Consider the following 23293-nt stretch of genomic DNA (forward strand, 5'->3'; position numbering starts at 1 on the left):
CCAGGTTCTGACCCTGGCCCCTACCTGGTCCCGGAGGTCCGAGGAATGCCCCCTGGCCTCTCTGGGCCTCAGTTTCCTCAAACACCCACCCTAGAGAAGGATGGGGGTCAGTTGAGGCAACAGGTGTGGAGGCCAGATGCAGAGTCTGCACAGCAAACTCCAGCCCTTCCTTTCCTGACGTGTGACTCGCTGACTGAACGTGGACCAAATTCCGCCATGTCCCGGGCACTCCGTGAGGGGTTCAAGTCCTGGCCACTGCAGACTCTCTGTCCTGCCTTCAGTTTCCTCAGAGGGAAGGTGGGGGTGATAACCTCTCCTTTGCCCACTTCCCTGGACCGTTCAGGGCCACAGAAGAGAGGGGGCACCCTGGCAGAGTGTCACGGGCACTCTGACTCACCGCGAGATCTCGGCCAGAGCATCGGCCTCGATTTCCCCATCCATGAAGTGGGGATGCTTTTTACAGGGTGGGTGAGAGACTGAAGGGAGAGGTGGGTGGCAAGTGCTGAGCTTGGTGCCCGCGAGTCGGGAGGGCTCAGCAGGAGAGGAGCTGATCCTGAGCACGGAGCCGGAGGGCTCTTTGAGGTGCTGTCCTCAGAGCGGCCACCTCGGGGGTCCTCCTGTCATCGAGGCTCCGGAGCCGATGTGATGACTCCAGGCTGGGGCTTGGCTGCTGCTTGGGACAGCCTCGGGGTCTCCTGAGGGCTCTTGGGGGAGCTGGGCTGGAGGAATGTCCTACACACGTCAGGCCCTGGAAAAACAAACACAGAGATGGGCCTTGTGCCCTCTTTCCAGGCGAGTGCGCCTGCACACACGGAGCTCTGTTTGTTTGCTTTTTTGGCCAAAGCGTGTGGATTTGTATCAGCATCCTCACGGGACGGGGCCTGGGGCAGCACAGGGTCCATGAGAGAGGAGAGAGTGTGTGTGTGTGTCAGTGGGGGGCTCATGAGAGGGGCTCTGTGTGTGTGTGTGCGTGTGTGTGTGTATGTGTGTGCAGGTGTGTATGCGTGCAGGTGTGCGTGGCTGTGTGTCTGTGCACACATCCTGGGGGTGGGGGTCAGGCCCGTGAGGGAGGGTCCCCCTTACTGTGTGGGTCTGCGTCTGTCTCCGTGTGGTTGTGTGGGGGCAGGTCTGAGGCCTGCCGTCCACCCTCCCGCCCACACCTTCCTTTCAGCCCAGCCAGCTTCTCACTGCGCTGTCTCTCTCTTTTTGCTCTCCTCCGTCTCTTTACCCTGGCAGCTCTCCATGGCAGCACCAAGGTATGGCCATCTCTTTCTGCTTCCCCCTCCCCATGAGACCCAGCAGGGCCGACTCGCCTTGAGGTTTGGGGGGCAGCTCCAGTGGGCACATCTGACGGGGACCTAGGCATCACCTCCAAACATCCCCTCACGTCCCCTGCAGCTGCTGGAGGCCAGAGAGCCCTGTGAGATCAGAACTGCTAGATGTGTTCAAAAAGGAGCCTTAGGGATCTCAGACCCCAGTAACAGCTGGGGTCCCCAAGCAGGGTATTGTGGAGGCCTCTGCGGGGAGCTCAGAACTCAGAGCCACAAAGCCCCTGCCCTGGGCCAGTGCCTGGAAATCGAGATGGATCAGAAGGGACCCTCTCCTGAGGAACACTCAGCACTGAACAGACCCAGCAGTGCAGGGGGACAGGCTGATACTGAGCTGGGGAGGTGGCGGGAAGAAGACTCGAGGTGGGGTTGGAGAGCAGGTGACAAGGGCTGGGCAGGAGGAGGGTGAGGACTCAGGCAGGGCCAAGTCACAAAGGGCCTTCAGTGCCTGGAGATGGGCTGTATCTGAGGGCACTAGGGAGCCATGGGGGTTAGAAGGTAAGAGCGTGGCCAGGTCTGGGGGAAGGCCCTCCGGTGGGAGTGTGCGGGGGCTGGAGGCACAGAGAGCAGGGTGGGGTCTGGGAGGAACCAGGGGTGGCGGTGTTGGGCATGGATTTGTTCTAGATGAGCGATGGGGTTCCCAGGGGAGGGACACAAAGGGCACAGATGCCAGCCTCCCCAGGGCTGCATCTGAGATGCAGTTCCCTTCTGGTCTCCCGCGACTGTCAGACAAGGACCTGGGCTTTGCTTGGTCTGGAGACCAGCCTGGGGATGCTGGACCTGCCACAAGGTTTGGTCAGGAGCCTGGCATGGGCCCTGCCATAGGCTTGGCCTCACATTGTTCTGCTTTGCCCTGTGCTGGCCCTCTCTTCCCCTCTCCTCCTTCTCCTCCAAGGCAACCGATTCATTGTACCCCTTGTCCCCTTGCTGCTTCTTTGCAGCTGGCGGCTACACAGGGTATTTTCTCAGAGCCAGTGTCAGAGCTGAAGAATCCTTAGAACTCAGTTGGCCCCATTTTGCAGAGGAGAAAAGTAAGACTCAGAGAAGGGGAGGTGACTCAGCTGAGGTCCCAATGTGAGGGGAGAATGGGGACACAGCCCCCTCCTTCACTACCAGGCCAGGCCCTTCCCCGCACCCGTGCACAGGGCCTGGCCCAGTCAGAGTTCTCCTGGCCCAGGACACGGCGGGGAGGGACCAGGTGTGAGCCTGCAGCCGCTCGTCGCCTTGTCATCGTCCCCACTGCAGGCCACGCAGTAGGACCTTGGGCCTGGCAGGTGGCCCCTTACTCACCCCACCTCTGCCCCCTGATGTTCCAGAAGCCGTACGCCTGTCAGATTCCTGGCTGCTCCAAGCGCTACACAGACCCCAGCTCCCTGCGCAAGCACGTGAAGGCCCATTCAGCCAAAGAGCAGCAGGTGCGTAAGAAGGTAAGCGGGCTCTGTCCCGGGTCCATCTCTGCAAACCCCCCTGGCCTCCCGGCCACCTGTCGAGCGTCAAGCCAGGTACGAGCCACACTCCCTGCATGCATTCAGCCTTCTGCACCTGAGGGCGCCCCTGACCCTCGTCCTCTGTCTGCCTCCCACTAGCCAGAGTAATCCCTAACTTATGATGGTTCAATTTACACTGGTTTGACTCATGATGGTTGGACTTCATGATTTTTCAACTTTACAGTGATGCAGAAGTGAAACAAATTCAGTAAAAACCATACTTTCAATTCTGAATTTTGATCTTTCCTGGGCTCATGATGTGCAGTAAATCCTGTCTTGTGCTGCTGGGCAGCAGCCACAGCTCCCAGTCAGCCACACGATCACAAGGGGGAGCAACCAATACACTTAGAGCTGTCCTGTGCCCAGACTGCCACTCTGTTTGTCACTTGAAGTACAGTATTGAGTACATTACATAAGCTATTCAGTACTTCATTATAAAATGGGCTTTATGGGAGATGATTTTGCCCAACCGTAGGCTCGTGGAAGTGTCCTGAGCACATTTAAAGTAGGTGGGGCTCAGCTAGGGTGTTGGGCAGGTTCAGTGTATTAAATGCATTTTTGACTTGTGATATTTTGCACTTGGGGTTTATGGGGACATAACCTCAATATAAGTTGAGGGAGACCTGACCTTTGTCACAAAGGACATTTATCCAGCCCCAGGCCGTCCACCAGCTCCTCTCTCATCCATCTGCGCACTGAGCCATCCGACCACGGCTCCTTTATAAACATTTGCCATCAGGCTCTTGTAGGCATCGAGGATGCACAAATACAAAACCATGGTCCCCACCTGCCGTGGGGACAGTGAGGGACAGACATAGAGATAATTGGGTACAATATGAGCAAGACCACAGGAGACACGTGCAGAGAGTAGTGGGGGCACAGAGAAGGGGCTTAGCCCATCAGCGTGGGGATGGGAGGGTCATAGCAGAAGTGACATGGGCACGGAGACAGGGTAGAGAGGGCCAGGGGTGCTGGCGGGCACTCTGGGCAGCCTGCCGGCTCACTGCTACTAGCCCGCTGACCTTGGGCCCGTGGCTTAGAGCCTTTGTTCATGCTCCTCAACCATCAGATGGGGCAGTAGAGGACTTGCTTTAAAGGGTCGTGCTGAGGCTTGAATGAGTACATTTATGTTAAAGGTCTGGAGGAGCACGTGGCCCAGAGTAAAAGTTCCGAACAGCGGTCAGTGCGTGTTGTCAGGAAGTCCTGAAGAAGGAAGAAGTGTTGAGCAGGTGACAACAGCGCCCCAGGGAGCAACTGACATTTGAGACACTGTGCGAGGATGCACAGGTGCCCTGCCTGCCTCGGGTCTGCGCAGCCAGGCACACGGAGGGGAGGCGGTGCAGGCAGGGCCGCAGGACAGCCTGAAGCCCTGCAGAGGGGTCTGGGCTGTCCTCAGGACAAGGGGTGCCAATGAGTAGTTGTAAGCAGAGAAGGGGCGTGCCACCTTGAAAGATGGCTCTGGGGACCAGGTGAAGAATGGGATGAGGTGGTTGGAGGGAAATTGAAGGCAGCAAGGCCACTGCTGGGAGCAGGAGAGATAGTGGGGTCCCAACCTGGGGCGGGGGGCGGAGGGGGACAAGGGACTGGGCTTGGAGACTGCCTGGCTGGGTGGGCAGGGGCGGGGGAACTGGCAGAAGGAGCATCAGTGTCGGGCATTGCATGCAAGGATGGATGCTGGGCTCCTTCACCAGGACAGAGAATCTAAGGAAGAAGCAGGTTTGCAAGACAAAGCAGTGGATTCTGTTTTGGGCAAGGAGAGTGTGAGCAGCCGAGAGACCCAGCATGGCAGGAGGGATGGGACTGCACCTGGGGGCAGAGCCTGCCCGGCTGGGTTTAACCCACATCTCCCGAGGACCACCAGGGCTTGGGTGTCAGGGGAAGAGAAACAGCAGGAGCCACTCTGGGAACATCAGCCTGACAGAGGACAGAAGGGAAGAGGCCAGTCATTTGTTCAGCAAGATTTAGGAGCCCCTCCTGTTTGCCAAGCACTGTTCTAAGAACTGTGGGTACAGCGTGAATAAAGCAGCGAAAGGCCCAGCGGCTGGAGAAAGCAGACCACAGTTGTCCATGGATGAGATATTCAGGGTTGGGGTGCTAGGAGCAGGCAGGCCTCAGTGGGAAAGACCGTGGGGAAGGGACAGCCAGGCTGGGGAGCCACTGGAAACAGTAGAGCAGAAAAGGGACGTGGTCACAGCATGCACCGCGAGGTCGCCGGTGACACGCCACACCCATGTTCACCCTGAGAAGCGAGGGCCGAGCCTGGTGCTTCACAGACGGTACCTCAACTCATCTTCTCTATAACCATAGGAAGTGGGCAAGTGTTTCTCATTTTAGAGATGTGGCAACTGAGGCTCACAGAGGTAGCAAATCTGCCCAGAGCTGTGCAGTGTGGGAGTGGCAGAGCCGGACCCACCTACTTCCAGGGCCTGAGCTCCCTCCACTGCTCTCAGGTTGAGGGGCCTGGGTAGGGACAGGGAGTGGCCCAGACTCCACGCCAGAGAGGCTTCTGTCCCAAGAAGATGATGCCTGAGGACCAAAATCCTACCCTGGTTTTCCCAGGCCCCGTGCTTGGCTCACACTGAGCCCCAGGGACCTGGGGCCACAGATCTGCAAACCTCCCAGCAATAAGCATCCATTAAGAGCCATCGGGGATGATGTATCTTTCTGGGTAAAGCGACCCTTGTATTATGACAGCTCCTTGGCAGCCCTGCTGCGTTTCATAGAGAATTAGAAATGCTTTTCTTCCTTAATTCTCCTCTCCTGCTGCTCCTAATCCGATCGACATTGCGGTCTGCAAGAACATGCCTTGCCCCTCTTTTGCCAGAAACTTAATTTACATGGAAAACAGCTGCTGGGTCAGGGAGCTGAGGGCCCATCAAGAGGCTGGGCGTGCCTTCCCCTAGCCTGGGTGCTGGCCCTGCTGGCCTGGGAGGCTGGAAAACCCCTCGAGGCTGACTCCCAGCTGTTGGGTGACATGTGTCAAGGCTCTTGCCTTCTCCGGGTTGGCTTTGTCCCACATAAAATGAGGGTTTGAACCTTCAGGACTCGGATAGTTGGCTTTGGGCTTTCTCTGGGAGAAGAGACCCTTCCCCCCCGGGCGCATGCCCCCTTTCGTTGCCCGAGGGCTCCCTGAGAACTCCCTGGTCCCTAGATGCCCCATCTAGGAAGCGCCCACCAACTTCCTCTCCCTCCATCCCTCCCTCGGTCTGAGGGCTCTCCCAGCCTGCCCAGCTCTCCCCATTTGCTCTCACACAGGTACCCCCCCCCCCATTGAAATCCTTGCATGTTCAATCTCACTGTAGCATCTCCTTCTCAGCCCTGAACTGACCCAGCCCTGGCCATCTACCCAGTTAGCTCCATTGTCCAGATAATGAAACGGAGGCACAGTGAGGCAAAGGGCTCTGCCCTGGGGCCACTGCTTCCCGCCCTGTTCATTAAAGCAAGGGTTGCCCGTGGGCAGGTGATGCCCCACTAACACCTTCTCTGCTTCTGCTCGCTCCCCAGCTGCACACGGGCCCCGACGCTGAGGCCGACGTCCTGAGCGAGTGTCTGGCCCTGCAGCAGCTCCACGCATCCACACAGCTGGCTGCCAGCGACGGGAAGGGTGGCCGCGCCCTGGGCCAGGAGCTGCTCCCAGGTACGCATGCGCGGCGGGCCAGGCCAGGCGCACAGCCACAGCCTGCAGGGTCCCTTCCTGCACCCAGCCCTGGTGCAGGAGGACAGCCATGGTCCGAGGGCCCCAGGGGCCACGTGGGCACGGCCTGCTGAAGGGCACCCAATGCCTGTGCAGCGAATCTGGCCCGGCCTCCCAGGCCTCGCGGGGCCTCCTGCCCCAGCGTTGGCACAGTGGACATGGTTCCCCAAATGTTTACCCCATGCTCCCCTTGCCTCCGAGCCACTGTACCTGCCTCATCGGCCTCCACTCCCCTCCCCTGCACAAGGCAGCTCCTGCACTTTCTTCAGGACCCATCTCAGGGTTCAGCCCAGGCCTCAGCTTGGAGTCCCCTGTCCTCCCCACCACGACGCCTTGCCTCCGAGGAGGAAAACCGAGGTTCGGCGAGGGTGGGCACCTTGACCATAGTCATTTGCCTCTCTTCGCGAGATGGGGTCCCTCCAAACCCTGGGACCCTACAGCCCATCCAGCCGGACACTCAGAACCTCTGGTCCAGCTGAGGCAGCCTGTCTGTCCCTCCCAGCAGCTACAGTCCACGGGGCAGTTCTCAGGCCCCGGCAGGAATTCCTGGCTGCTTGGGAATCCAGCCCAGAAAAGGGCAGTGTGGCCTGTGGATTCCAGCTGACAATACTTGTGCTCTACCCTGCTCCCCCCACAGAAACCACAGTATCAGAGCAGAAAGCTCTTCTCACCCTCCGGGATTTCTTGAATTACTCCAGCCATTATAAACATTTTTTATTCTCCAGTTCCTTAAAATTCTCGCCCCTCAGCGTTAAAGTTGCAGCAGATTTAAAACCGTGTCAAAGCACTTATCAAACAGCCTGGGGAATCAAAGGTGTTTTCCCGTTCTCTGGGTCGCCCTTCACAGGGGTCATGCTGAGACAGGTCCACAAGGGTGAGGACTCCCCAGGAGGATGGGTCCACAATGGAGGGACCACACCCGCCTCCCTCCAGCTACGGGGCTCGGCTGCCGTGGGCTGCTTCGCAAGGGTTAGAGTTGCTCAAATAGCAGGGACAAGAGCTAGGGATGACCCAGCCTAGAGATGAAAGTTTGCATCTCAAGTGCCAGCTTCCTGCCCTGTGGCTAGAGCTCTGTGTGGAGAAGGATTCTGAGGCTCAGCAGGAAAGAGAGCTGTGACCGATTAGTAATGGCTTCGCGGGGGCAGAAGTTCTGCAGCTGCACTGTTTTTACCCTGGAAGGACTCACCTCTGGGCAGGAAAAGGATTGAGCCAAGGTCATCCAGAAAAGTTAGCAACAGATCCAGTTTGGAAGCCTGTTCTCCCAGATACTAGCCCAGGGCTTGTCTCAAGAAGAGGGGCCAGGGCCAGCAACAACCTTACAAATATTATCTCATTCAGGCCCCAGTGAGCCCATGCTGCGGATGAGAAACAAGTCACTGAGGCAGCATCCTGCATTGGGGAAGGAAGGGCACTAGGGTAGGGTCATACCAGGCCGCCCAGGACTCTTGTGATGGCAGGTGACAGGTATCTCCCTTGCCTTGAGCCTCAGTTTCCCCCTCAGACCTGCTGTGACAACAGATGTGATTAGGATGTGATCATTTCTACAAATCCAGTGTGACCGGGAATTTCATCATTATTATTGTTGCTCATGGTGAAGGAGAAGAGGAACTATTTATTCATCCATCTCATAATAAGGCACAAGCCGCATTTATTGAATAAGTGCCAGGAGCTGTTCTAGAGACTCTACATGGATGTGTGTTAACCAACAATTCTCACGCCAGCCTCATCAAGTGCATGCTACTGTGCTCTTTCTTTTCCAGATGAGGAAACTGAGGCTTTGAGAACTTAAGTAACTTCTTTTTTTTTTTTTTTTTTGCCTTTTAGGGCTGCACCTGTGGCATTTGGAGGTTCCCAGGCTAGGGGTTGAATTGGAGCTTCAGCTGCCAGCCTACTCCAGAGCCATAGCAACGGCAGATCCAAGCGGCGTCTGTGACCTACACCACAGCTCACGGCAATGCCGGATCCTTAACCCACTGAGCAAGGCCAGGGATTGAACCCACATCATTATGGATACTAGTCATGTTCGTTAACCACTGAGCCATGACAGGAACTCCAGAACTTAAGTAACTGTTTGCTGAGATTCCACAACCAGTAGATGGCAAAGGCCTATTCGAAGCCAGGCCAGCCAGCTGCAGGCCATGCCCTTAACCAAACCCCCTGCTGCCTCCCCGTTGCCCAATACTATGCCTCCCCATACTGAGCACTTACTGTGTGCCAGGCTCTGTGCTGCTCCCTGTCCTTGAGCTGACTCCAGCCCACTGGGGAGAAGAAGACCAGCCAGGCAAACCCAGGAGTCCTGGGTACCCCTGAGATTCGGCTGCCAGGTTCTTCTGCAGACCCCGCAGCAGATGCTGAGGCGCAGTTGGGAACAGATGTTAGGGCCAGAGGTTAAGCGCTCACGGCTGATGATTGATGACGCTGATTTACAGCCTGAAGTGGTGCGGGTCTGGGGCAGGGCCCGTGGTGTCCCCACTCCAGCTGCTCCGCACGGTATGGCAGGTCCTTCCTTCCCACCCACTGTCAGTCCTCATGTTCATTGTGCCTGGTTCACCCACTCAGTCGCCCACCATGTGCTGGTCCTCAGGGAGCTGTATGGGCAGGGACCTGGACCAGGGCAAAGGCAGGGAAATGCGACACATCCCGTGGGTGTGGACAGAGTCTGGAACAGGGAGCTGAGCGTAGGGAGATGCTGGCGAGAGCGACCTCACCTCTTCATTGTCCGACTGAAGGACACTCCTGCAAGCTTGTCTTTCATCGAGAAGGACCAGCTCTCTTCGCAGGAAACCCTCAGGAGCTCAGGCAGGCCTCCTGCAGCCAACCCGGCGGATGGGCAGTGAGGACATGAGAAGCATGAGATCAGCATGGCTGAGGGAGAGGGTGCAGGATTTATCAGGGTTCTGGGCCTTCCCAGCTGTCACGTCCCAAATTGGTTCAAGATGGCAGGTGAGGAGCTGCTTTAGAGAGTGGCGAGCAGAGTAAGCCATGAGCCGTGCTGAGCCAGCCTCCATCCACAGAGATCCCCTCCTGGGTCTTCTTGCCCCAGCTGGGAGGGACGTGTGGCTGAGGCAGGTGGCAGCTGGATAGACAGGAGGTGCTGCCCCTGGGAGCAGAGGTCCCAAGACAGGGAGGGGACGGACTGGGGCGGAGAGGCAGAGGACCCCCAAGAGCCCGTTCAGAGGCTGGCTCTCAGATCCAGGCTGCAGTGAAGCCTGGACACCTAGCTGGATACCCAGGCCGCAGCCTGAGCTGGAGCCCTGGGCTATTTCCTGGACCGAGCTTTAAATGGACTTTCTATTGGTGTCCCTTAGGAAGCCTGATTCGCTACCCGTTGTGTGACTTTTGGCAAATCATTGACCATCTTAAGACTTCATTTCCTCATCTTAAAATGGGATCATATTACCTTCTGTATTGACAGTTGTTGAGATGCTTAAACCAGATGGTGCAGGAAAAGAACTTGACATATAGCATCCTCTTAATTAGCTCTCATTGATAATATACACTTATTGTAAGAGTAGGGTATCAGCAAATGTAACCCATCCACAGGATGTCTGCTGCTCTAGCTCCAGACCAAGGGTTGCAGACTATTTGCTTTACAAACTGTGTGGTGCCACAGTCCCCACTGTTCCTATTGTAAATCCCTGTGTTTCATTTATTTTTCTCCCTGCTGTGCCATTTAAGGCATTGACCTTGCAATCCCTGGCACAGCCCTGGTCAATTCTTGGTAGTAGCTCCCTGAATTGCAGGCCTGAACCAGAAGTGTCAGCCTGGAATGGACTGGCCTTAGAACCCCAACCACCTGACAAAAAATAAAATAAAATAAGAAATAAAAATTAAAAAGGAGTTCCCAGCATGGCTAAGCGTGACTGGCATCCATGAGGACACAGATTTGATCTCTGGCCTTGCTCAGTGAGTTAAGGATCCACGGTTGCCATGAGCTGTGGTGTAGACGCGGCTTAGATCCCACATTGCCGTGGCTATGGTGTAGGCCAGCACCTGCAGCTCTGATTCGACCCCTAGCCTGGGAACCTCCATATGCCACAGGTGTGGCCCTAAAAAGACAAAAAAAAACAAAAAAAACAAAAAAAAACCCAGTCACCCCAAAAGGTGAAAGTTCCTCCTTGACCCCATCTGTGAAAACAGTGTGGTTTATTCTCAGACGGTCCTTGTGAAGTGATAAGAGCATTTGGCCTGGATCCATGATGACCAGAGTGATACTCAAAATGTGACAGCTGGGAGTTCCCGTCATGGTGCAGCAGAAATGAATCCAACTAGGAACCATGAGGTTGTGGACTCGATCCCTGGCCTTGCTCAGTAGGTTAAGGATCCAGCATTGCCGTGAGCTGTGGTGTAGGTCGCAGATGCAGCTCTGATCTGGCTTGGCTGTGGCTGTGGTATAGGCAGGCAGCTGCAGCTCCGACTAGACCCCTAGCCTGGGAACCTCCATATGCCGTGGGCGCAGCCCTGAGAAGCCAAAAAAAAAAAAAAAGTGACAGCTGAGCAATCAGAGTGGACATCGGTGCAGCTCTAGGCATGGCCTGCAGGTCCACAGAGCCCTCCCAGAGCATCAACTTGATGAGCTGATTTCTAGGATAATGATGTCAATTTGATTAAAATTCAAATAAACACGGGCAGATTAAAGAGGAGGGTGCAAAATTGGACTTACTTGTTTCAGATAAAATAAGGAACGTCAGACATTTGCAGTCCTTGCTGTGAGCTTCTCAGGCTCCAGTCCCAGAGTAGAGGGGATTCATTCTTCCCTCTAACTGGGGGTCCTTAGCGAAGGCATCTGGGAAGCACTGGCATCAGTAACTGACTACTCTCAGACCCTCAGTTGAGCCCCTGGGGCCACATCTGACCCTAGTTGCCTACATTCAATTTACTAGCCCACCCTGTCTTCTTGACGAGGATAAGACCCTTGGAAGTAAAAGATGATAAGGGGTGGATCACCCTGCAGGTGTCTTCCAGAGGCTTAGAACTAGGCTGATGCCTCTTTGCAGTAGAACCCTTGTGCAGTGTACAGCCTACACAACTGTCTGCAGCCTCCCTTCTCCTGAGTCTCCCAGGCCAGCCTGCCATCCAGCTAGCACAGTCATCCTCTCTCTGGAACCCCTCCAGTGGGCATTCAGGCCCTACTTGCACTGCTTTTCTCAAGCTTCTTTTCATTCTAGGGTCTCCACCTACTTCTGCTGCTATGTTGTGTAATCCCCCTCTTTCAAAGAATAACCCTAGAAATGTGAGGCAGCCTGCTCCATTCAGTACATCCTCACCCCAATACACACACACACACACACACACACACACACAAACACACACACACAGAGCCCAACCACCCCGTGCCTCTCTCAGCCCCTTGTTAGTCTACCTCCACTCAGCATAGACCTCAGCCCACACACAGCCCTTCAGCCACGGCATGAACAGAGGAAAGGGGGGGCCACATCTTCCCCATTTGGGCCCCTAACCTTCCATGGCTACAACCTGGCCAGTTTCCCTTCTCATCTTCCTCCATCTCCCTTCTCGTCTTCCTCCAGCTCCTGGAGTGCCCACAGTCCTCTCTAGGGAGCGGCTGAAGCCCAATGAAATTTGTTTGCTTCCCTGCAGGCATGTATCCTGGCTCCATCACCCCCCATAATGGGCTGGCATCAGGCATCCTGCCCCCTATGCACGACGTCCCTTCCAGGCACCACCCACTGGATGCTACCACCAGTTCCCAGCACCATCTGTCCCCTCTGCCCACGGCCGAGAGCACCAGGGATGGGTATGTACAGCAAGCCAGTCCTCCGGGCCAGCAGGCGGGCACCTGTGTGGGCAACAGGTGAGGGCATTACTGGTAATGGAAACAGCCAACATTTATGCCGCCCTCACTGGGTACTGTGCTCGGTACTGAACCCACAGCGTGCACTGTGTCATCAGTGCTCTCAGTGGGCTTCTTGATGCCTCACCTGGTGCCCCCTTGTCTCCGGTGGGTGTGCACCCAGCCCTGCACTCTGAGCCACCCCCGGGCCTCCTTGGGAGCCTGACCCTGACTCCTCTTTGGTTTGCACCATGTGTGATGAGCAGCTTGCCCACTGCCCACTCTAGAGATGCCTGCCTGGACCTCACCTCTGCCCCCAGCCACCGCAGCTGTGACGATTGCTGGGCCTGCAGGGGCTATCCTGGAGCCCTGACCGCGGGCTCATGGCACGGAGGGGGCCTCTTCCTGTATTCCGTGTGGTTCCCACTGTGGCCATTGAATTGGCTGGAAATGGTGAATGGGCTCATTGCTGGCCCCTAATGCTTGGGAAATCTGTTTTCCTTGCAAATGGGCACAGGGAGGCCTCCCAGCTGCCGGCCTGCCCTCTCTGCCACTTTTGCTTGTGGCCAGCAGGACTCGATTGACTTGTCCCCCAAGCCCTGGCCCCAGCACCTTCCTTCTCCTCTGCTTTTGCTTCTCGAGGCCATTGCCTTGGCCTTGGCCTACCTGTGCCTGGGGTCACCGGCCTGAGTTCATCACCAAATTTGTTGTCTAGGGCCCCTCACTGGGCTCCGCCTGCTACTGACTCTTCTATCCACTCAGTGTCCAGTTATTGAGCCCCTGATGTGGGCAGAGCCCTGGGCCCAGTGCTGGGGCCACTGATAACCTTGGCCCTGGTGAAGTTCACTGTGACAGACCTATAGGTATTGACCACACAGAGCACACGCCTTCAGGGAAGGAGGCTGAAGGGGCTGTGGGAGCCCAGAGAAGAAGCCCGTGCAGTGGGGGAGGATGTCAGGGAAGACTTCCTGGAGGTGGTGTTAAGCCAGGCCTCCAAGAGTAAGCAGGAGTTGGCTGAGTGGAGAGGTTGGGAGGAAGGAGCAGCAGGAGCGTGGGCAGGCGTGGTGAGAGCTTGGTGTCTTTGGGGGACTCCCAAACCTTCATGTGAAGTGACAACCTCGGGAGAGAGGTCACCGGCACCAGATCACAGGACCTGTGGCAGGACTGTGTGAGGATGTCAAGCTCTGAGCAAGTGAGGTTTGGAGTGAGAAGCGTGGGGCTGGACTGTAGCACAGAAGGTGGGAGGATGGCAGCCTGAGCCAGTGGCCCCTGTGGAGGAAGGAGGGACACCTGGGAGGCAGGAGAGGTGTGGGATGAGCGGGCGCAGGGGAAAGTGGCTAGACGGGGAAAGGAGGACCCGTCAGGGACCAGCCCCTGGGTGTGCAGGGTGTGCCCTGGGTGTTCGTGGGCAGGGGAAGACTGGCCGTGGGTGGGAGAAGAGCCACAAAGAGGCTGCCTGGTAGAGTGCACAGGGGGACCCAGAACACCAAGCCCTCCTCAAGCCTCAGTTGCTTGCCTCCTCTGTAAAATGGGCATTGAGGAGTTCCCATGGTGGCTCAGCAGTAATGAACTTGACTAGTACCCATGAGGATGCAGGTTCGATCCCTCACCTCGCTCAGTGGGTAAAGGATCCGGCATTGCCATGAGCTGTGGTGTAGGTTGCAGACACAGTTCGGATCTGAGGATCTGATGTAGCTGTGGCTGTGATGTAGGCCTGCAGCTGTAGCTCCGATTTGACCCCTAGCTTGGGAACTTCCATATGCCGCAGGCGCGGTGCTAAAAGTTTTTTTAATGTAAAATGGGCATTAAGATACCCTCCTCTAGGCAGGTGGCGAGGATCAGTTACACATGCCTGATATTGTATGTGTCACCTGGTACAGGTTCCATGGACCCTAGCCCCCGGTCCCTCACCCACCCACCGGCTCAGGCTACCTGCTCACCCACCAGCCAGCCTCAAAACATCACCAACCAAAGGCAAATAAACTACAGAGGCCTTTTCCCACTCGGGCCTGTGCACTCTGCTCCGCCTCATTCATCACCTGCCTGCCGCCTGCATAAGTGCCCGTCACGAATTCCTGCAGTGAGAGGCAGAGTGATGACAAGACTGAGACGGGACCCCCGGCCTGCCCGGCCACCCGCGCCTGCAGGAGCCACAGCCAGGGCCATCCCACCAGCCGGGCGCCCAGGCTTCCCCAGGCTGCCCGAGAGAAGGGCCCTCACGCCTGACCCCAGGCCCAGGCCCAGCTTGAATGGGTTTCTTTTTTCAGCCCCTGAGAAGAGGCGAGGATGGGGGGGGCAGGCCTTCAGCCTCCCCTCCTGCCAGAGTCAACAGGGAAGGCCACTCGTGGCTCCCCGGTGGTTTGCTGGGACGTTAAATAGCTTGACAGAATTATCTGATTCACTCAAAAATATGCTAAGAGGGCCTGACTTCATGACCAAATTTATTTACCCTGGCTCAGAGAAGACGTCCAATAGGGTGGCTTTTTTTCTCCCGGGCCCTGCACGAGGTATGAAGCCTAGTCTGCCAGGCCAGTAAGGTTTTATATTAATTTTTATAGGTTCCAATTGAAGCAAAAATATTTGATTTAGGGATCATTTGCATGACTCAGAAGAGGAACTCCAGATGATCTTTTTTCCTTTTAAAGAGTTCAGGTAGAGCAACGTAACCTCAGCCCTCACGTCTGCCGTGGAGAGAGTGTGTTCTGTTTAATTTCACTGGCTGTGAAGGTGGCAAATGTGAATTTATGGCAGGTTGGAGACAGGGAAAACAAACTTTGAAAAGGCATGGTTCTTTCCCCCTCAGATCTGGTTCTCCTTAACTCTGCAGTGCTGTTAATCTCTCGGTTTTGTAGCTGAGTGACTCAGAAATCCATGCGTTCGTGTGGATCAGCTGTTTGCGGAGTGCCAGCCCCAGTGCTGAGCATGGAGGGACTGAGAAGGCCAGGGGAGGGGACGGACAGGAAGTCAGCGAAGAGCCGGGGGTGGGTGCCAGGATGGGGTCGGCCCAAGACAGGAGGGTACCAAGCAGCAGGCTGGAAGGAGGAGGACCCTCTCTCCTGGCCATGCCCGGGCCCAGCCTCAGCCAGGAGAGCTGGTTAGGACACATGGTTTGTGCACAGCCCTCCACAGTTTATACAGCGCAATGGTAGACCCCCTTGATGGCCTGTACGACAGGCCGAAAAATATTGATGATGATAATAATAATGAATTCATGATAAGAATTCAGTTCATTAATTAAAGGAGGCTGATGTGTCCCTCTAGCGTCTTAGATGCCGGGCTAGGGACCCTGGACCCGGCGTGGAGGCCCTCTTCTGCTGTCTTCCACACATTCGAGTGGCAGGGGTCCCAGACATAGCAAGGATGGCAGCGCACTGTCCTCACAGGGGCAGTGACTGCAGGATGCCCAAGTTAGAGCAGGCGGGGTCCCTGAGGAAGCACAGGCACGAAGCCCCCCAACCTCTCCCCAAATCTCCTTGCCCCAGTTTGAGACCGTCTCGCTGCCTTCAGAGAGAGGTGCTGATCTGTGGGTCTTGGAGGGTGGGCAAGGATTCCATGCCTAGCCTCAAAAGGCCACCTGGGGCTGTGACACTGAGTGAGGAGGGTATTTTAATGTGGCTGGGCCAACATATCCTTAATGTAGGAGTTCCCTGGTGGCCCAGCAGTTAAGGAGCCACTGTTGCCACTGCTGCGGCTTGGATTTGACCCCTGGTCCGGGAATTTCCACATGCCACAGGGGTGGCCAAAACAAAAAACCATAAAACAAAACAAAAAACAACTTATCCACTAAGGCAAACAAGAAAATAAATACTCTGAGCCCTTGAGCTCTCGTGCTTTTTGCAATGCACATAAGTGCTTCATAAATGTGAGCCTTCAGCCTGGTCCGCAAACCCCCAAGCCCCCTGATCCCAGGGTCATTTTGGTTCCTGTGGGCAGACCTCAGACGCTTAGGAAGGTGGCCCGAGAAAGGAATGTGGCATACAGTGAGTGACCTGCAGCCTGGATGTTGGGCCAGCTGGGGCTGAGCTGGGCTCAGGGTGGCTGCACAGCTCGGCTGCTGCAGTCTTGTTTCAGTACATGAGCTTCCTAAGAGCACAGGCTGAGGCCTGCACCCCCCTTCAGGGTCTGTATGCAGCGAGGTGGTGAGTCTCCCATCACAGGTTGTATGCAAGTAGAGGAGAGATGGCCAGAGATGGAGACAAAAGGTCTCCCAAAGGACACCGTGCCGGGGATTAAAAGCCAATCTGGACCTTTTCCTTTCCTTTATCTCTTTGATAAAGAGACGATGTGATGATGATTCACAGAGTAGTTAATGCATCTCACATCCTGCTGGGTGCTTGGTCTCCGTTGCTTTATTTAATTGTACCCTCACTATAACCCGTGAAGTCAGTGCTGTGTGGCTGGGACTATCTGGGGCAACCTCTCTGAACCTTGGTTGTCTGATCTGTGAATGTTTCTTACGGGCCCGGGGCGAGGCAGAGGCTCAATGAGTGAGAGGTGACTGGTGACGCCACGGGATGTTCTCCTGCTAAGGAGCTGCCCTGCTTTCAGTGGGGCAGTTCCTGGGTTCACCCTGCAGGTGGCTAGAGTGGCATGCACAGAGTTAGGGGTGTGGTCCAGCAGGGTGGCTGGTATGTAGCCCTGGGCAGTAAGAGCTGAAATGGAGTTGCCTAGTGGAGAACACAGCAACCCTGCGAGGAAACCAGGGCTCGGGGACATGAAGCATGGTGCCCAAAGTCACGTGACCAGTGAGAACCGATGGGATTGAAACACAGTTCTGTTGATTCCAAGAGTCGTAGTTATAACCAGTGGTCCTTGCTGACTCTCGAGTCTAAACACCAGATAGAAGTTTCTCTCTACTGGTTCCTTTGGATTCTAAAGCTTAGAGGGTTTTAAAATTTAACTCCAGTTTGAACATAACCAGAAATAAAAACTTCGTTTTTTTTTGTTTGTTTGTTTTTTGTTTTTTTTTTAACTTTTTAGGGCTGCACCTGCAGCATGTGGAAATTCCTAGGCCAGGGGTCAAATCAGAGCGACAGCTGCCAGCCTATGCCACAGCCACAGCCTCTGAGCCGTGTCTGCGACCTACACCACAGCTCAGGGCAACGCCCAATTGTTAATCCACTGAGCAAGGCCAGGGATCGAACCTGCATCCTCATGGATCCTAGTCGGGCTCATTAGCACTGAGCCACAACAGGAACTCCAAAAAGCTTCCTCTTCTAACTGCACTGTTGTGCCTTAGAGCAGGTCACCTAGGGAGTTCTTAGAAGGGAGCAAGCAGCGGCAGGCGTGCCTCTGGCCCCCACAGCCTGCAGAGCCTGTCCTGCTGATGGCTGTCTCTGTTCTCTCCAGGCTGGGACCCAGTCTCCTCTCGCCCATGGTCAGCCCAGTGAAGGGGCTCGGGCCACTGCCGCTGCCACCGTCTTCCCAGAGCCATTCTCCAGGGGGCCAGCCCTTCCCCACGCTCCCCAGCAAGCCACCCTATCCTCCCTTCCAGAACCCTCCACCCCAGCCTCTGCCCAGCCCGCAAGGTAAGCCGTGGCCGGGGGGCTCTCTCGCTCTATACCCGCCGACCCCCGCTTGGCTGCCCGAGAGGAAGGAGGCATTGATCTGGGGGTGGCAGGAGGGTACCTGGGATGGTGGCGGGCACTGAGGGCCACGCTGGACAAAACCGGGAGACTCCCCCCACCCCACCCCCCGCCTGACCTGCCCAGTGGGGGGACTTCATGGAGGAAATGTGTCCTGAGGGGTTTTGAGGAAGAGTTTGTTCCATCGACAAGGCTCAGGAGGGAAGAGCATCGGCAGTGCCCGGGGGTGGGAGTGGCCCCTGCTTGGAGGACAGTGAATGATGGGGGGTCTGGGAGCAGAAGCGGGTAGAAGGCCAGCAGTCCCTTCTCTCTAAGCGCTATTGCCAGGCGCTGTCACGTGAGACCCCCCCTGGCCCCACCCTCTAGTGGGTGCAGCTAGGAGAGGGCCCAGGACCCTGCTACCTTCTCCACCCTGGGCTCTCGCCTCTCATCCACACCCCCCGTGGCTGGGGACAGGGTGGGGACTGAGCAGAGTGGCAGGAATGGTCCCCCCTCTCTGGGCATTTCCCTCTGTGAATGCAGCACCCGCCACCTCCCCCTGCAGGCTACCAAGGAAGTTTCCACTCCATCCAGAATTGCTTCCCCTACGGGGACTGCTACCGGTCAGCTGAGCCCGCAGCCAGTGGGGACGGACTGGCCGGGGAGGCCCATGGTTTCAACCCTCTGCGGCCCAATGGCTACCACAGCCTCAGTGCACCTTTAGCTGCCACAGGTAAGCCCCACCTGCATGCCTCTTCTCCTCAAGCACCCACCAAGGCCCACTGCTGTGCTGGGGGCTTGGTGCACATTGTCCCACAGCCTGGGGGACCTGTGAGATAGACCATCCCCACTTTACAGAGCAGGAGCTAAGGGCTCAGGGAGGTCCCAGGACCCTGCGGAGCTGGATTTGCACCCTCCTGACCCCAGCCTCAGTGTCCCTTCCACACTGTCACACAGAGAAGCATCAGACCGGGGGCTCCCAGGCTAGTTGATACTTCACTTTAAATATTTATTAGTGGAGTTCCCATTGTGGCTTAGCGGGTTAAGAACCTGACGCACTGTCCATGTGGATACGGACGGGTTCGATTCCCGGCCTTGCTCAGTGGGTTAAGGATCTGGCGTTGCCACAAGCTGTGGTGTAGGTCGCAGATAAGCTTCGAATCTGGCGTTGCTATGGCTGTGGTGTAGGGTGGCACCCCTACCTGGGAACCTCCATATGCCACAGGTATGGGCTTAAAAGATAGATAGATAGATAGATAGATAGATAGATAGATAGATAGATAGATAGATATAGACAGACACACAGATAGATAGAGATAGGTAGAGAGAGAGAGATACTGAGCCAAGCACAGGTAGGCCCTGGGGATACAGCAGGGAATGAGGCAAATACTGATCCCCATTTAACAGATGAGTGCACTGCGACCCGCAGAGTCCACACTGATAGGAAGAAACAGAGCCTGGAGGTTGCGTTTGTCCCTCAATGCAGCATCTATGTCCCCTTCAGGACCCTGGGTCTTCCCAGCTGGGGCGGAGAAGTCCAGTGAGAGGCGAGGGCTGTGCACGGCCCAAGTGGAATCGGGCTCAGACCACGAGGCCAGGCCTGGTCAGAGCGGGGGCATCAGACGGGTGATACCGGCACGCCCCGGGCTGAGCCCACCCCACCCCAGCCTCCGGGCCCAGGTCTAGCTGGAAGCTGCACGGCGTCCTGAGCAGGATGGTGGGAGCCTGAGACCCGGCCCCAGAGGCTGGGCAGCTCTGGGGTGTGCAGCTGGGGAGGGACAGGGCCGGGGCCAGCACCAAGGCCAAAGCTGAGCACGCACACACCTGCTGACACACACACTCCCCATCTGCACCAGCATGGTGGATTCCAGGCAGTGTGAGCCGCCGTGAGTGTGTAAGGAGCCTGCCGGCACGTGTGCTCACATCGTGTTTATGCTGATGTTCATGCCCTGCCTGTGCACACATGTGTCCTCCTCCCAGGACCCTCCATTGTGTGCACGCACATGCACGTGCCTGGTTGTGTGCTAGCGTGTTTGAGCCGTTTCAGGTAAGTGTGCTTGTGTGCAGGTGTGAGCCTGTGTTCGGGTGCGGTGTACATACCTCTGTGAGGCGACATGTGTCACACACATGCACCAGTGGCGGGTGTGGACCTGATCGCACGTGTGCAGGCTCAGGCAAGCGTATTCCGTGTTTACTTGCCCACGGATCGGTGCGTGCTTAGGCCAGCACCACTGGCTCTCACCACCCCGTGCTCCACCAGGCCTCATCCAGCCCTAGGCGGGATTTCAGGAAGGCCTGAAATAAATAGCTCTGAGCGGGGCAGGAGGCAGCGTCTATGCCCCACACCTGGGTAGGGGCTGCTTTTGGCCTCCTCTCTCCTCTGCGGTCTGGGTGGCAGCCCAGCATCCAGCGCCCTTGCCCACACCTCTGCCAAGCTGAGAATGGACTCGTGGGATTGAGTCCAGACCGAGAAGCTGGGACCGTGGGGCCTCAGGAATCATTTGGTCTGATCCCTTTGCACAGACAAGAAGACTGAGACCTCCCCTGTCCCCAGCACTGCACGTTCATGACAGCTGCTCAGGGACAGAACCTTTATGTCAGGGACAGGACCACCTCTCCAGGCCCCTCTAGGTTACAGCGCCCTCCCCCGCCACCCCCCAGTGTGTCCAGTGAAAATGCCAAGCGTCTTGGAGCCAGATGGACCTGGGTTCAAAGCCCCGCTCCCCATTTTCTATGACCTGGGCCAAGGGGCTTGCCCTCTCTAAGCTTGTCTTCTCAGCTGTAAAATGGGATTTTTTTTTCTTGCTTTTTAGGGCCCCATGTGTGGCATATGGAAGTTCCTAGACTAGGATTTGAATCAGAGCTATGGCTGCTGGCCTACGCCAGAGCTCACAGCAACGCAAGATCCTTAACCCACTGAGCGAGGCCAGGGATTGAACCTGCATCCTCATGGCTGCTAGCCAGATTTGTCACCCCTGAGTCCCGATGGGAACTCCTGTAAAATGGGATAATGAGTCCCACCTCGTAGGATTGTTATGGAGCTTCCGTGACCACCGGCCTCCTTGTGTGGGTTTCTTGTGTCTGCTGGAGCCGAGAGACCTAAAAGGTGGGGGTGGGCTGGGGTCCTTCTGGCAGAAGAGGACCAGCCCCTGAGGACAAGAGCTGTGATGCCCCCACCCTGACACCCCCTCCCCCACATGCCTCCCCACACCAGCCCTTGCCCAGCTCCCCCGCTGCCCTGGGCCCCTGGGGTCGGGGGCAAGGCCCACAGAGCCCTGCTCCCCGACCCAAGCTCCCTTATCTGGAAGAGCCGAGGGCACAGAGCAGGCTCTGCTGAGGAGATGCAGGGAGGAGGGCCCCGGGGCAGGTGGGGGGGGAGCTGGGAGGAGAAAACGGAGCCCCCAAGGTCTCCAGCCTGGGCCTGTGTCCCCCACCCCCGCAGGCTACGAGGCCCTGGCCGAGGCCCCGTGCCCCACGGCGCTGCCACCACAGCCATCTGAAGATGTTGCGTCCAGCGGCCCCGAGGACTGCGGCTTCTTCCCCAATGGGGCCTTCGACCACTGCCTGAGTCACATCCCCTCCATCTACGCAGACACCTGAAGGCTGCTGCCCGCCTCCACCGCAGACGCCACCCGCCCACCTGCCGTCTCTTCCCACCCTCCAGGCACCCAGCCCGAGCAGCAGGCCACTGTGCCCGGAATGCAGGGTGCCGGGTCTGCGGCGGCTGCCAGCTCCAGCCGGGATGGTCCTCTGAGCCCGAGCCGGGCGCTCGGAGGTGCCCGTCAGGATCCGTGACCTGTGATGTCCCTTGACTGGGTCTTCCTTTCTCTCTCCAATGGTTTTGAAATCACAGACCTCGTGTATATAAAATGTACAGAACTTGTGTTCCAGTCCCCTGCCAGTTTTATATGTTGAGTTTTACAAGAAAAGCATTAAAAACTGGAAATGAGACTTGGGGGCCTGGTTCTGCTCTGTGATTCAGCCCGGAGGCCGAGACCAGGAGGGCGGTGGAGGGCGCCCCGGGTTCCCTTGGCGGGGATGGGCCAGCATCCCGTGATCCCCACCATGGGCTCTGGGCCTTACGGACACCAGCTTTGGTGCCGGGACCTCACCGAAAGGCAGGCTCACCCCACTGGCAGGCGAGCAGACCAAGGCTGGGACTGAAATTGGAATCTCAGAAGTACCCAGACCTTCGCTGTCTGCGCTGACTGCTGAGCTGGTGGGAAAACGCTTCAGTTCTGGCGCTGGCTTGGGGTAAATGCGGGGGCGGGGGCAGGTGGGCCTTCCAGGGGCAGAGACCAAACTCCTGAAGGCCAGGGGCAGAGGCAGGGCACCTGAGGCGGGTGGGGAGCATCCTTTGTGCAGAGCCCCACCCACCGGAAGTGATGTGGGGGCAGGGGGCATCAAGACTGCCCTGAGGCTGCCGCCCTCCCCACTGCCCAGGCCTGTGCAGGTGCCCTGAACAGCGGCCTGTGTCCCACCATGTCCCCATGAAGGTCACCTGATTAAAAAAAAAAAATATTTTCAAGGAAAATTCCTGCCTCATCACTGCTGACATGAAACCAAGCAAGAGAGGTCACACTGAGTGCACCCCTACTGTGTGCGGGCTCTCCTCCCACCCACCCCCACCCCCACCCCGGGAAACAGCCCCAGGGAGGGTCTTTCTGCCCCCATTTAGGTGGGAGGAGCAGCCAGGATTCAAACCCAGGTCAAAGGGATGCCTCTGTACTGCATGGAGGGGTTAGCTCAGCAAAGCAAGATGGAAAGATCCAGCCAACCTCTTCTTTACAGAGAAGGGACTAGGATTCAGAGGGGCCACCCAGCCCAGTGGAGGCAGAACCTGTGACATGTCCCTGGTCACCCCCCATAAGCTACGGAGGCCGAGGTGGCACCTAACCCTGTGAGCGCAGTCTGCACCAGCCTCGCTGTGCTGCCCCGGGCCCTCCCCGTGCCTGTCTACCCCGGGTGCACACTCCACCTGCGTGTCCACGGCCGACCTGTGGGGACTGTCTGGCTCCAGCCAGTGAGGAGCCCAGAATGGCAGGGAGAAGACGATGGAGGGTTCCTACCACTGAAGGTCCAGGGCCTTCTATGCAGCCCCCAGCCTCCCCTTCAGGGAGGGGCTGGCGCTGGAATTGCTCCCCTTGGGACCGTCAGGACACGGCACTGTGCCCCTTTGCCTGAGACCTCACTCTCCGCCTTGTGCTGAGAGTCGTCTGTGTCCTGCCAGAGCCAGACTGACAGCTCTGCCCATTTCACAGACGCAGAGACTGAGGGATGGTGAAGGCAAGACCCTTGCCCTCACAGCACAGGCTCCCAGGGGGTGCAGCTGGGGTCCGAGGCTGGAGCTCTTGGGCTCTCACCTAGTGCACCTCCGACCCCCTGAAGACTCGGGGTGACCTGGATCCCACCTCCTCTCCCAGCTCCGG

The 23293-nt window shown here is 57.1% G+C and overlaps 1 protein-coding gene across 4 annotated transcripts in view; it reads left to right on the plus strand.

The window, feature by feature from the left end:
* Window positions 1-21815, plus strand: part of GLIS1 (GLIS family zinc finger 1) — a 225235-nt gene extending 203420 nt beyond the window's left edge. For 2 of the 4 annotated variants that reach the window (XM_084965083.1, XM_021096612.2), the window contains exons 6-11: window positions 2645-2755; window positions 6320-6452; window positions 12108-12264; window positions 17650-17828; window positions 18430-18597; window positions 21307-21815. In XM_084965083.1, coding sequence (XP_084821209.1) covers window positions 2645-2755; window positions 6320-6452; window positions 12108-12264; window positions 17650-17828; window positions 18430-18597; window positions 21307-21464 — 906 coding nt within the window. In that variant the 3' untranslated portion in view covers window positions 21465-21815. Of the gene's footprint in view, window positions 1-1236; window positions 1257-2644; window positions 2756-6319; window positions 6453-12107; window positions 12265-17649; window positions 17829-18429; window positions 18598-21306 lie in introns of those variants that run through there. The other 2 variants (XR_014808280.1, XR_014808281.1) reach the window with 2 other exon arrangements.
* Window positions 21816-23293: the final 1478 nt, after the last annotated feature.

The sequence above is a fragment of the Sus scrofa genome, chromosome 6 (assembly GCF_054392235.1).
Source record: "Sus scrofa isolate SSC_HxYL_T2T_F1_AM1 chromosome 6, Sscrofa_HxYL_maternal_Yorkshire_Landrace_v2.0, whole genome shotgun sequence".
Classification (NCBI taxonomy): domain Eukaryota; kingdom Metazoa; phylum Chordata; class Mammalia; order Artiodactyla; family Suidae; genus Sus; species Sus scrofa.